A 14,966-nucleotide genomic window follows, 5' to 3' on the forward strand; every position below is an offset into this window, starting at 1 on the left:
TGGCAGAGCTTTTCCCACGTCCTGGAAGAGGCGGGGACACTGAGTCCGAGTGGACCGTGTTCCACACCTCTGTTGTTGAGGCAGCCAATCAGAGTTGTGGCCACAAGGTGGTGCCTGTCATGGCGGCAAACCCCGAACTCGCTGGTGGACACCAGCAGTTAGGGACTTGGTCAAGCTGAAGAAGGAGTCCTATTAGGTCTTTAGAGCATGTGGGACTCCAGAGGCAGCTGATGGGTACCAGCTGGTCAAGCGAAACATAGCTTCAGCGGTTGACGAGGCAAAAAGTCGGGCATGGGAAGAGTTGGGTGAGGCCATTGGTGTGAGGACAGTGTTTTGCGGACTTTGTATCGGTCTGTCATGGTGAAGATTTTCGGGTTGATCTTATCGATGGTCACAAGCTATAGGTCGTGACAGAAAGAACGAGATCCCGGGTACAAGTGGCCTTAATGAGTTTCCTCCGCAGGGTGTCTGAACTCTCCTTTCGAGATAAGATAACAAGCTCAGTCATCCAAGAGGGGCTCAGAGTCAAGCTGCTTCTCCTCCACGTCAAGAGGAGCCAGATGAGGTGGCTCCTGGATGCCTCCCTGGTGAGGTGTTCCGGGCATGTCCCACTGGCAGGAGGCCCCGAGGACGATCCAGGACACACTGGAGAGACGATGTCTCCCATCTAGCCTGGGAACGCCATAGGATCCCTGGGGAAGAGCTGGAAGAAGTAGCTGACGAGAGGGAAGTCTGGGCTTCCCTGCTAAAGCTATTGCCCCCGCGACCAGACCCCGGATAAGTGGGAGAAAATGGTTGGATGGATGGACGTTTTGTCAACAAAGACAGAGTCTCCTTTGTGCCACTCTCCTCGTTTCTCACCAGCAGGCCCGAGGTACCGCTGGTATGAATCTTTTCGGTCTTTCGGCAAACAGATCAGCCAAAGCTATCAAGGCAAAACTCTATTCTCATCTCCCACCATCTTAATTTTGGACTCTCAAACCCATGCACTCATGTAAGATTGGGTTGCCTTTTTGGTGCTCTCCATAACATTATAGTCCGAAGATAGCAGGTCTCATAGGTTCTCTGTAAATTGGCCAATTGAAAGATGCCAAAAACACATGATGTGCAATTAGCTGACTTCAAGCGTGAAACCTTGATAAGAAGTATACTTGATCAAACAATTTTATGTGATTTGTAACAGGTCTCACGATAACCGTTATTAATTGCAGTGAATATTTTTAAGTGAAGGAGAAAAAATACTCTCGCGACAAAGCAAAACCCAATCTGCGACAGCAGTCCCACATTACCTTTTAGCCAGATCTGCGGCATCTTTGGCAGCAGATGCATTCACCAGCAGTGACACAGAGGATATGCCTCCAACCTTGAAGCAGTCGACAATCCCTTGATTCCTCTTGGGACAGTAACCAAAATCATCTCCTGTCACCACCAGCAAAATCCTGGGCTGTGGCATTGTTGCTTGTTACTGTGGAAGACAACGGATGGATGCAAATGAATAAAAGGACAAAAATTACTATATTATTATAACATTAATTATGTTATAGGGCGGCCTGGTATTCGAGTGGTTAGCATGGGGGTTGGCAACACGCGGCTCCAGAGCCGCATGCGGCTCTTTAGTGACATCTAGTGGCTCCCTGGAGCTTTATAAAGAATGTTTGAAAATGGAAAAATATTTTGATAGTCGGCTAATATCGCTCAAATAGTTATAGATACATGTTGCAGCTCCGAAAAAGGGAGCTGTGGTGTTGGCTTTTTAAAACATACACTTTATTGATGCTTTTAACAGTCTCGACCAGGCATGTCCAGCTCCGGGCCTGGAGGGCCACTGTCCTGCCTGTTTTTCATCTCTCTGGTTGCAACACACCTGATTCAGATGAACAGCTCATCAGCCAGCTCTGAAGCAGCATTAGAACGATCCTGATGATTTGAATCAGGTGTGTTGCTCCGGGGAGAGCTGGAAAACAGGCAGGACAGCGGCCCTTGAGGGGCACATCTGCGTCTGACTCCATGCCTTCTCTCTTCTCGTTCGACTCAAAAGGCGTTCAAACACATAACAAAGGAATGAATAACAAACAATTCTGAAACAGTCCAGTCTCCTACATACATACAGCATGTGTTTACCTTCATTGTAAGTTATATAGAAGGCTTTTATTTTTTTGCGGCTCCAGACATATTTGTTTTTTTTGTCCCATGTGGCTCTTTCAACATTTTGGGTTGCCAGCCCCTGGGTGCGCACTTGAACTTCACAGTGCAGAGGTAGAGGTTCAATTCCAGCTCCGGCCTTTGTGTGGAGTTTGCATGCTCTCCCCGTGCTTGTATGGGTTTTCTCCGGGTCCTCCCACATTCCAAAAACATGCATGGCAGGCTGACTGAACACTGCAATTGTCCCTAGGTGTGAGTGTGAGCGCGAATGGTTGTTCGTTTCTGTGATTGGCTGGCAACCGGTTCAGGGTGTCCCTACTGCCCGAAGATGGCTGGGATAGGCTCCAGCACCCCCCGCGACCCTGGTGAGGATGAAGCGGTTCGGAAAATGAATGAATTAATGAATAATTGTTATATATCATAATATACTGTATATAACAAAATTCTCCAATCAAAACTTAAGACCTAGCCTGAAAAGGAGTGACAGAAAGAGAAGTTTATTACCGGTAGTTATTATTAAGCTTTTAATTAATATTAAGATATAAATAAAATGTATTATTATTATTATTATTATTATGAGAAAACTTAATTAGCGGCTTCATGCATACTGTAACAGCATAAATCTGATCACTGTTTAATACACTGAATCCCTACATACAGTCACAGACTCCAATGTGTAAAACCGGTTGTCAAGACTCAAGAGGTGGACCAAGCTGGCACAACAAGAATGCTTGGACTGCACTGATTAGGGCGTCTTTGAAACTTCAACTGTCAACCTTGACGAATACACACACTGTAATATCATACATCAGTTTCTGTGAGGACATGGTTGGACCAACAAAGTCCTTGCGCTCCTTCAACAATAACAAGCCATGGTTCACTGCCAAACTGAAGCAATTTAGAAAAGAGAAAGAAGTGGAGATATCCTTGATTGGAAAATACTATCAATGCTGGGTGTGTCATTTTGAATTGTAGCATCTCTTTCATTTGTTAATGGACGGTTTATGCCTGTGTAATCATGGCAAAATACCCATTCACGCATGTTGTCACGAGCTAGAAGTTTCACCTGCGTACAGTACATTCACCCAATGTGTCATCCCACTTTATAATTTTTTGGGACAGAAAAAGACAAGTTTCCCTGGATTCATAGCCCCAAAACAAACAGACGTTTAAAAAAAGACTTATGGAAGAAGGCTCTGTATCATTGCAGGAGTTTTAGTCCTCCTTCCCTTTTCATAATGCTTACATTTAAGAAACATTCATCCGTTATCTGAAACGCTTCATCCTCACAAAGGTCATGATAAATTGTTAATTTAAGAGTTTTATTTCTTCGTAATTATGTGTTTCATTTATTTTCATATTACACTATATTTATTAGACACATTATACACGTTAATGCTAATTTAAAACAGGTAAGTATAATATTTTGGGGGCTCAAACAGATTAATTTATAAACATTTCGGTTATGAACGGGCTCACGGAAGTAAGTAAATTCGAAACTTTCCACCGCAGACTGCTACAGATAGGTACTGCATGTACAGTGTAGGTTGTGAACTGGCAAATAAAAACCTAAAAAACAAATAAAAACCTAAAACAACTCCAACAACACTGACATATTCGATTAACGTAACTATTCTGACATAAAATATGTGACAGCTGTTGTCTTACCATGACTGTTTTCAAATTTAGAAGCGTAAATCTGGATGACATTTCCAACTGGATGTCGGCTTCTGGGCTTTGAACAAACGAGGAAGTGCGGCACGTATTTAAAACACCGCTGATTGGTCAAATGTTGCAATGCTGCCTGCATGACGCAACGTATCATCGCTGATTGGCTAGGTCAAAATCACGTGTTTTTTCGTTCTTCGAACGGGAGAATGTCACTACACTGCTCGTGCAAGGGAACTCATGGACCATAAAGGTTAGGAGTTTTGACTTTTCCGAAGAGGCCCCGAGTCTCTTAAAAAACACACGGGGCCTCTTAAAAAAACACTCGGGGCTTCTTCGGAAAAGTCAAAATTCCTAACCTTTATACCACCTCTCCTTACCCCTTTTTTGGATGCCGTCATCAGGTCAAAGAGATGAAAAGTTGCTTCTTTTCGAACACAGGCAAGGACACTGCGGTTAAGACAGCCTTCACTCGAAGAGACAAAATTCATCCAGCTGCCCCTAATTTTTTAAAAAGCTCCTTCTTGGCTACTGATTAATGCGAAGGGCTTCCACTTTGATAGTATGCACTTTTGAAATGAATTTGCTCAAACTACCCTCATATGTTATAATTGATGGTATTAATTTCTGAGAAGATACTGATCATATTAAATATTTCTTACAATAATTATGAAACAGTTTAATATCAATTGGCCACATTTTACTTTAAATATCTGCTAATGTTCACATTTTGAAATGATCCATCCATCCATTTTCTAATGCTTTTTATCCTCACAAGGGTTGCAGGGCGTGCTGGAGCCTATCCCAGCTGTCTTCGGGCAGTAGGCGGGGGACACCATGAACCGGTTGTCAGCGAATCGCAGGGCACACAAAGACGAACAACCATCCGCGCTCACAATCACACCGAGGGACAATTTAGAGTGTTCCGTTAACCTGCCAAGCATGATTCTGGAATGAGGGAGTAAACCAGGGTACCCAGAGAAAACCCACACAGGCACGAGGAGAAAACGCAGGCTCCATACAGGAAGGCCGGAGCCGGAATCAGACCCTGCACCTCTCCACTGTGAGGCCAGCACGCTATACACTGGTCCACCGGGCTGCCTTGAAATGATCCCTTCTACAATATTCCTGGAGAATCACAGTGACTAATCACTAGAGAGCTATTTTTGGAATAGGCCTCCGGGCTACTCATGTAGTCCTTGAAGGCTCCCTGGTACCCGCAGGCACCATGTTGGTGACCCCTGCTCTCGGCACTACGTTAATCAGACACAGATGACCGGCGATTGCCAGCTTCAGAAGAAAGTCATCCCACAAGACTTACCTGGATGTCAGTGCTTCGGTAAATGGCCTCTCTGTTATAATGCAAGTCTCCCCTGTCTAACGCCTGTCTTCAGGCAGAAGGTGGGGGACACCCTGAACTGGTTGCCAACCAGTCGCAGGGCACACAGAGACGAACAACCATCTGCACTCACACTCACATCTAGTGACAATTTAGAGTGTTCAATTAGCCTGTCATACATGTTTTTCGAATGTGGGAGGAAACCGGAGTACCCGGAGAAAACACGCGCAGGCCCGGGGAGAACATGCAAACTTCACACAGGGCAGAGCTGAGATTGAACCTGGGTACCTCTGCACTGTGAGGTTGACGCGCGGACCACTGGACCACTTTTTCTTTTTTTATTATTAAAAATATTCCTTTAGCTATGGTGACACTAGACCAGTCCTGGAGAACACTGGACCACCCCAGGTCTCTATCAATAGGCGTCCCATCTATTTTGATATTGCATGTCAAAATAAAAATCCCCTGAAAAATTTATATTTCACTTTCAACAACCCTGATGTACCTTTTGATATCATAATACCAGATCAGTCTTGGAGGACACTTGACCACCTCAGGTCTCCATCAGTACAGACCCCATCTATTCCAATGTTACATGGCAAAATAAAAGTCGACTGAAATATGCATTTTTCACTGTCATGAACCCTGATTTGTTTTTAATCATTAAAAATATTCCTTTAGCTAGAATAAAACCGCTCCAACTTTTCACCAAAAAACATCCCAGTCAATTTTGATGTTGCATGTCAAAGTTAAAGTTAAAAAAATATTCATCTTTCACTGTAATCAACCCTGATTTTAAAAAAAAAACCTTTAGCGATCATAACACCACAATAGTCCTAAAGGACACTATCCCACCCCAGCTCTACAGCAAAAGAGGTCCCATCCAAATCTGATTTGGCCTGTAAAACTAAAAGTTCCCTGAAATATGCATATTTGCCTGTCAAGACCTGATTTTTAAAAAATTATTGAAAATATTTCTTTAGCTACAGTAATACCAGACCGGTCTTGGAGAACGTTGGGCCACAGCAGGTCTCTATCAATAGAAGTCACATCCAATTCTGATGTTCCATTCATCCATCCAATATCTGGAACGCTTATTCTCAAAAGTGTCACAGGTGTGCTGGAGAGTATGCTAGCTGTCTTCAGGCAGTGAGCAGGGGACACGCTGAACTGGTTGCCAGCCTATTGCAGGAAATACACAGACAAACAACAACCAATCACACCGAGGGACAATATATAGTAGAGTGTCCAATTAATCAACCATGCATGTTTGTGGAATGAAGAAGTAAACCGGAGAATCTAGAGGCAACCCACACAGGCACGGGGAGAAGATGCAAACTCCATACAGGAAGGCTTGAGCCCTGATTCGAACGCTGCACCTCTGTTCTCTGAGGCGATATGTTAACCAGTTGTCCATCGTGCCGTCCCAAATTTGATGAAAATATAAGGCCCCTGATATATGCATTTCACTGTCAACACCCCTGATTTTAAAAAATAATTAAAAATATTCTTTTCACTGTCGTAATATGAGACCAGTCCTGGAGGACAGCACTTTTTCAAATGAGTCGACTCCGCTTTTCCTGACATCATCGTGCAACGGCTGACACATGTCTCTAGCTAGCGGACTTTACGGCAAAATATTAGCTTAATAATGAAATGAAAATGACAGAGATACAATTTATTTTTTTTGTGAAGGAGCACTAATGATGTATTTCATTGAATTGCCCATTCCCCTAATAAGTAATGGAAAGATGTTTATGATTAGGGCCCAAGTAATGACAGCTGCAAGGTCCCTATTGTTTTTGTTGGAATTTTTGGTACGAAAATTGTTTAGACCATTAAAACGTTGCAAACACATCAGGCCTTTCAACATCATTGTATTAGGTTATTTCGCAATTTATAAAATCGGTAATCAAGGCCTGTGATTGGCTGGCAACCAGTTCAGGGTGGACCCTGCCTACTGCCTGAAGACAGCTGGGATAGACACCCCGCGACAATCGTGAGGACAAGTGGATCAGATAATGCATGGCTGAATGGCTCAACAACGCCCCTTACAATTTTTTAGTGAAGCAGCCCTGATTGTATGTGTCACCAAGATCACGATCACGTGATATGGACTGAGCTTGTTCATTGTTTTTAATAGTGTTCCATCAATAGGTTGATGGACGTCCTGCTCCTTCTGCGTGGTCCACATTTGACCAACCACTTTTAAACTTTTCAATCCATGAGTTACTTCTTTTCCAGACTGTGTTCAGAAACCCTGGTAAATTTCAGCCCCTGATACACCTTCTGAACATAAAAATTGGATCACTGGTGCGTTCTGCAAGTGGAGCGGCCATTTTTCTTGACTGAAACAAACACGTGTCACAATCAAATATATCACCTGATTGCAATCACATGACACACGAGTTACACACACATGTAGGGTAAATCACATTGAATTTATACAAACGCTCGCTGTCGCATTAATTGTGGATCATTTTTGACTTACTCTCACATATTATTGGTGATTTTGAAAGGCCTGATTTGTGTGCAAACTTTCATGAGTTGTCGTGCATGGTTGGCTTAAAATTTGCTTCGTTTTCTTGGAGAGCTGCGCGTTGCCACGGGAACAGTGTTTCACGAAAACTCAAATTTTCACTATCATAAAGGCCTAAAGCTCTGAGAACAAAAACGTCAAAGAATAAAACATTTATCTCCTGTAGCCAGTAGGTGGCAGTAGCCCTACATTGAAAAATAACTGAATAGATGGCGTTTGTAATCGTCACGATGTGGCGCTTTTCGCTACATGTAAAACAAAATATTATCATATGCATCTCTTCAGGTCGCAACTATTTATATACATTTGAAGTTTGGGATTTTTGGAGCATATGCATGGGGGTGATGAAGGATTTGGTCCTTTGTGGAGAAAGAATTATGAAACACAATTTTTGAGGTCAAAAGTAAGATAACCTTTATTTGTCCCACACTGGGGAAATTTGCAGTCTACAGCAGCAAAATTGGGGGGATAAAGTGTTTCATTGCACAAAATAAATGTTTCAGAAAAGAACTGTACACAGTTCAATATAAGTGCAATATAAAATGAAGCATTAGCAATATATTTGTAGAATAAATATAATAAATTAGCAATAGCATAGAAAACACAGCGTAAGGTGACTGTGCTATTTACAATGGTTACAGGTTTTCACATATGTTTATTCAGCAGCCTGACAGCAGTCGGTAGGAATGAGTGACTGTATCTCTCCTTCTTGTAGCGCAGGTGTAACAGTCTCTGGCTGAAGGAGCTACCCAGTGCTGTCAGGGCGGGCTGGAAGGGGTGGGAGGGACTGTCCATCATAACTTTTAGTTTAGCGAGAATCCTCCTGTTGCCCATCTCCTCCAGAGTGTCCAGGGAGCAGCCCAGGACAGAACTGGCCCTCCTGACCAGTCGCTCCAGTCTCCAGTCTCTTTCTGTCCCTGGCCAAGATGCTGCCTGACGAGCAGACAATGCCGTAATGGATGGCCGAAGCCACCACCAAGTTATACAAGGTCTTAAGGCGTGACCCCTGAACCCCAAAAGACCTCATGTTCCTGAGTAGGAAGAGTCGGTGCTGTCCCTTCCTAATCAGGTGTCCGTGTTGGTTGACCAGTCCAGTTTATTGTTGAGAAGAACACCTAGGTAATTGTAGGAGGTCACCCTCTCTGTGTCCATACCCTGGATGTTCATCAGTGCAGGTGAGGACTGTTTCCTGCAGAAATCCAAAACCAACTCCTTAGTTTTCCCGGGGTTGATCTGGAGGTGATTCTGCTGGCACCAGTCCACAAAATCCTTCGTCAGTCTCTTGTACTCCCGATCGTCTCCTTCTGTAATGAGCCCTACAATCGCAGAGTCATCAGAGAACTTCTGAAGGTGGCAGGTTGGAGTGATGTGCCTGAAGTCCAAGGTGTAGAGGGTGAACAGGAATGGAGCCAGTCATATCTTCATATCGTATTTAAAAAACTCAAGTCTTAAGGTGCTAGAGCAGAAGTTCAAAGTCAATTGAACAAATCCTGAAGGACAAGGGTGCGAAAGTATGACCCTGTAAATGTGCAAAAATGGGCCAAATTGGGAAAAATTCATAGCATGCTACAAGTGCTTGCCAATTTTTCTAGGCCCAGATTTAACATACCAGGAATGGGTCTTTTCCACTCGATGTGGTGCTGCAGAGTTACAGATTCTGTTTTGATTGTTTGTGACGATTTAATATATCAAATTTTTCACAAAGCAATGGGTTAGCGCAGGGGTCGGCAACCCAAAATGTTGAAAGAGCCATATAGGAGGAAAAAAAAACCTAACTAAAAACAAATATGTCTGGAGCCGCAAAAAAATAAAAGCCTTCTATAAAACTTACAATGAAGGAAACACATGCTGTTTGTATGTAGGAGACTGGACCGTCTCAGAATTGTTTGTTTTTTATTCCTCTGTTGTGTGTTCACAAACGCCCCCATAGAATTTATTTTGTGATTTCCTCGCTTGATTTTTTTTGTTTTGGTGCATTATTTTCGCTTTTCTTAGTGTCCGTTTTTCGGAGGCTGTCTTTGAACGCCTCTCGAGTTGAACGAGAAGAGAGAAGGTACGGAGTCGGATGCAGACGTGTCTGTGTTTGTCAAGACTGTTAAAAGCATAAATAAAGTGTATGTTTTAAAAAGCCAACGCCACAGCTCTCCTTTTTCAGAGCTGCAACATGTATCTATATCTATTTGAGCTATATTAGCCGACTATCTGTCACGTTGCGTGGTGGTGGTGGACCCCAAAAAGCAGACAGGAGGGAGGAGCAGGGTGCATTTGAAGAAGTGTATTGATAAAACACAGAAAACTATATCCAAAACAAAGTCCAAAGTAATAAACAAAAACCATGACTTAAACAAAAACTATCAATAACCAAAACACTACTAGAACAAAGATGACAGCAGCAAAGGAACACCAAACAAACAAACATGACAGTAGCAAGAGCAACAGCAACACACATGACAGTAGCAAGAAGCAACAATGACCCGACACTGAGTGTTCGGTCTGGGAGTCCTTTTAAAGCCCTAATTAGTTATGACCAACAGGTGTGCAGCTGCCGGGGGAGCCCTACAGTGCCACCTGTTGGTCCCTAAACCGAATCATGACACTATCAAAATATTTTTCCAATTTCAAACATTCTTTGTAAAGCTCCAGGGAGCCACTAGATGTTGCTAGAGAGCCACATGCGGCTCTGGAGCCGCGTGTTGCTGATCCCCGGGTTAGCGCAGTGCAGAGGTGCAGGGTTCGATTCTAGCCGTCCTGTGTGTGGTTTGCATTTTCTTCCTGTGCCTGCGTGGATTTTCTACGGGTACTCCATTCCAAAACCAACACTCTAAATTGTGAGTGTAAGCGCAAATGGTTGTTCATCTGTGTGTGCCCTGCGACTGGCTGGCATCCAGTTCAGTGTGCATCCTTTATATTGCCCGTAGACAGCTGGGATAATCAGATTTGAAAATGGATGGATGGATGATGATGATGATGATGATGATGATGATAATAATAATAATAATAATAATAATAATAATAATACCTCGCACGGTGAAATGCCTCCAAGTGGCGCGAGGGGGGATGCTGGGGCTCCCGAGCCCCTGCTGCGGCTGAGTGCCCACCAGCCGACGGGGAAGGAGGAGGGACCTCACCGGAAGGAGAGACACCCGACGCTCGCCCCGCCGGAACGGAGGGACGTGGGAGTAGCCGCCCCACAACCCTCCTTAAACAAAAGTCAGGCGAGGGCCCTTTCAGGACCCGCACGTGGCGCGACGAGGTGGGACCGAGAAGGTTCCCCAGGAGGTGGGGTGGGGATGGTGAGAAGGAAGCGCAAGCAAGTCGGGATGGACAAAAGACGTCCGGGGTAAGACTGGGGTAAGACTGGAGAACGAGTGATAGTCCCATGGAATGTGAGGAGATTGAGTGTGAGCGAAACGTACTGAAAGAGGTTGAGGAGAGTCGCAGAGAGAATTAACAAAGAAAAATGGGAAGTGGTGTTGATGACGGAGCTAAAAGCAGAAGAAGACGGAGTGGTGTGGTTGGGTGAGGAGGAGGAGCAGGTAGCACTTGTTCATGGGAGGAAAGCTGGAGTGATGTTGAGGGGAGCGGCGTTGAGGACGTGGATAGAGGAAGGACAACAGAAGTGGTTGGGAGAGAGAGTGGTGGCGGTGGTGTTGGGAGGGCTCAGGCTGGTATCAGTCTACCAACCAAGCTGGGGAACGGATGAGCGAGAAATGGAGAAATGCCGACGAGATACGGGGAGTTAGGTGGCGATGGGAGGGAGTGAAAGACTGGTGATTGGAGGAGACTTCAATGCAAGCATGGGAACGAATGCAAAGAGAGGAGGTGTGTGTGGGAGGCATTGATTGGGGAGGATGAATGACGCTGGAAGGGACTTAAAAGAGTGGTGTCAGGAGCATGGTCTGGCATACGTTAATAGCTATAGGAGGTTTAGAAGGAGGGGGACGTGGAAGCACATGGCAAGTGGAAAATGGTATGAGTTGGATGGATTTCTGGTGAAAGGGAATGAGAGGCACCGCATGGTGAAGAGGATGTGGACGATGAATGAGTACGAACTGTCAGATCATAGGCCAGTGTGCATGAAGGTGAATGGGAAGTGGAAGAGATGGAGGAAAGAAGAGAGGAACCAGTGGAGAGTACTGCAGGCGAACTGGGAGATGTTGAAAGAGGAGGAGAAGAAAAGAGAATATGAGGAGAAGACAAGAGAGAAACTGGAGGAGTTGAGCAAGGAAGGACGGGTAAAGGAGAGTGGGTGGACAGAGTTTGCGAACATCATGGTGGAGACAGCAGTGGATGTATGTGGAAGGGAGAGAAAAGAGATATCTAACCCATGGGCGTTAGGGAGAGAGGAGATAGAAGAGATGAAGAAGAGGATATGGGAGAGGGTAGACAGAAGGAACAAGAGAATGGAGACGCTGAATGCGAGGAGAAGGTTGAGCGTGAGGAGAGGAGGAAGAGGAATGGGGGAGATGGAAGAAGAGCTCACCAGACTAAAAGCGGAAGTGAAGAAAACGCGGAAGGAATTGAAGAAGTTGCTGAGAAGGTTGGAAAGAGACTGGTGGGAAGGGATGATTGAGGAATGTCAGGAAGCGTGTTCTAGAGGGAGAATGGGCGAAATGTACAAATGTTTGAGAAAGTTAGGAAAGAGAGACAGACCGGCTGCTCGGAGCACGACGGTGACAGCAAATGAGTTTAAGGAGCATTTTGAAAGCGTGTGGAGGGAGAGGTACGAGGAAGAACCGAGAGTGATCGGGGAGGCGGTTCAAGGAGCTGTAGATCTAAGGGAAGACAGAAGAGCGAGCGAAGCAAATAAGATTATGAATGAGGTGCCTGAGAGGGAGGAAATAATGGAGGCTATGAGTGAGATACGAAAGTCGGCACCGGGAGAAGATGGGGTGAGAATTGGATATATACGGAGTGCGTGTGAGTAAGTGATAGAAAGAGTGATCAAGATAGTGAGGAAGATGAGCGGACCAGTGGGATGGAAGCGTAAAAGTGGGACTGATGGTACCGTTACACAAGAAGGGGGATAGGAACACATCACCGATCCTCTTAAACATCTACCACCAGGCGGTGATGAGGCAGGCATTGGCGGCGAGGAACCAAGATAAGAGAGAAGAGAAAATGTTGGTGTGGAGGTGGATACCAGGAGGGTCGTTCGCAGGTGAACATGGCTGGGAGAAAAGGAGCTCCGAAACGATAGAAGTGAGAGTGTCGAGTGCTCTGTTTGCAGACGACACTACAATAGTGGGAACGAAAGGAGAGATAAATGAGAGTGTAAGGAGAGTGAAAAGAGTGATCAATCAGTGGGAAGAGAGGAACAATGAGGAGAAGAAGGAGGTATTGGAGTTTGGAATAAAAGAGGGTGAGGAGATCAGAGTGTTAGTGTCACGTTCCGTATTTGACAGCAGGGGGCAGGCGTTCTTGCTTGCCGCCTGCACACCTGCCACCCATTAGTTGACGATTGCACCTGCTATATCTAGGCACTCCGACAGTCAACTCACTGCCGGAGTATTCCACGCCGTGCCATTTGCTATCGCCTATTCCTTCTCGGTTAAAACACAGATTTGATGACTATTGACTATTATTGCGTGCTTTGATATTCCTCTCGTGTTTGATTTAATATTTTGCCTAAAGAACTTTCTCCTTGCCGTTTTTGTTTCGCAAGCGTTTTCTGTTTCCTCGTTATTATTTCCTGGTCCTCTTTTTGACCAGCGTTTTCTGTTGTCCGTTTAGACGGTGATTTTGTGTTATATTAAATCTCATTTTTTGTGACAAAATACTTTTCTGTGTCTGCTATTTCGGGGATCCACTTATCTCTAGTAGTTGCGCACGAAGCGATTATTCTGTCGCTTCGGGCCCAACGTGACAGTTAGGAAGTTGGATTGGTATGCAAGCAGATGTGAAAAACAGGATCAAAAGGGCAGAAAAGCTATGGGGGAGTGTGAACGGTGGCTGAAAGGGACACGACTTTCAAAGAGGTGGCAAGGGAGAGTATTAGAGCCGTGTGTGGAGAGCAGCCCGCTGTATGACTGTCAGGTGAGAACATGGTTTAATAAGGATGTGGGAAAACTACAAAAGTGGATGGATAAATGCTATAGGTATGTGTGGAGTGATCGGAATGGAGAACCGCTGAGACAAATGCAAGAAAAGGGAGTGAATATGTATGACGTGAGGAAAATGCTGGGAGTAAAATCTATTGAGTGGAAAATCGAGAGGCGAGTGTTGCAAAGAATCGGACATGTGATGCGTATGGGAAATGAAAGACTAACAAAAGCGATGGTATTAGGGTGGTGGGAGGAACTGGAAGGAAGAGGGAAGATGATGGGACGCAAAAGGAAGATGGTGTTGGATTGGAAGAGAGAAATGAGGAACGCAGGAATGGACTGGACGCAGGTGGAGAGATTAACGAGTGACAGAGAAGGATGGAAGCAGAGTGTGAGTGAGCGTATGGATCATCTGTATAAATGGGAAAATCAGAAGGGTCACAGATATGAGGTGGGAAGGAACGAGGAAAAACTGGAGAGGAATGCTAGGAGGGTGAATGATGGGTTGGAATGTTGGTATGAGGGGTGCGGAAAGTGTGCAGGAGTAGAGCTGGTCTAACTATGCACGAAAAGCGGATGCACCGTAGGAATGATGAACAGGTGAAGTTTGAGTGTGGGAAATGCGGGAGGATGTTTGGGTCGAAAGGGAATAAGATAAGTCATGAAAGGAGTTGCACGGGAGGAGCGTATGAGAAGAGGGGAGAGAGAGACAGTGTGGAGGGTGTGAAAGGTGGATGACAAAAGCAAACTATGCCAGACACGTGAGAGGGTGTGAAAGAGTGGAAAGAGAGAATGAGGAGGGAGAAGGGATGAAGCGGGCGTGGGGCGTGGAGGGGGAGTCGGGGGAGGATGAAGAGCAATCGGGATGGGGGTTGTGGAGGTTGAAGGGTGACTTGCCGGAGGTGTGGGAAGGAATTGTTGGCGGGGAATCTCGCGAGGCACCAGCGGGACTCGTGGTGGGTGTGGGACCCGGGAGGGGGGGCAAGTCCCTGACGGTGGCCGACTGCCCAGGAATGAAGGAATGAATAATAATAATAATAATAATAATAGGCGGGCGGCCCGGTAGTCCAGTGGTTAGCACGTCGACTTCACAGTGCAGAGGTACCGGGTTCAATTCCGGCTCCGGCCTCCCTGTGTGGAGTTTGCATGTTATCCCCGGGCCTGCGTGGGTTTTCTCCGGGTACTCCGGTTTCCTCCCACATTCCAAAAACATGCATGGCAGGCTGATTGAATG

The 14,966-nt window shown here is 45.3% G+C and overlaps 1 protein-coding gene across 3 annotated transcripts in view; it reads right to left on the reverse strand.

The window, feature by feature from the left end:
- Positions 1–3,900, reverse strand: part of ydjc (YdjC chitooligosaccharide deacetylase homolog) — a 42,837-nt gene extending 38,937 nt beyond the window's left edge. Inside the window, exons 1-2 of one of the 3 annotated variants that reach the window (XM_086110418.1) lie at positions 3,811–3,900; positions 1,290–1,465 (exon numbers count right to left, since the gene is read on the reverse strand). In XM_086110418.1, coding sequence (XP_085966544.1) covers positions 1,290–1,453 — 164 coding nt within the window. In that variant the 5' untranslated portion in view covers positions 1,454–1,465; positions 3,811–3,900. Of the gene's footprint in view, positions 1–1,289; positions 1,466–1,864; positions 2,500–3,810 lie in introns of those variants that run through there. The other 2 variants (XM_086110419.1, XM_086110420.1) reach the window with 2 other exon arrangements.
- Between the last annotated feature and the right edge of the window lie 11,066 nt (positions 3,901–14,966).

The sequence above is a fragment of the Hippocampus guttulatus genome, chromosome 5 (assembly GCF_054856545.1).
Source record: "Hippocampus guttulatus isolate MCC_2025c chromosome 5, RoL_Hgut_1.0, whole genome shotgun sequence".
Lineage (NCBI taxonomy): Eukaryota > Metazoa > Chordata > Actinopteri > Syngnathiformes > Syngnathidae > Hippocampus > Hippocampus guttulatus.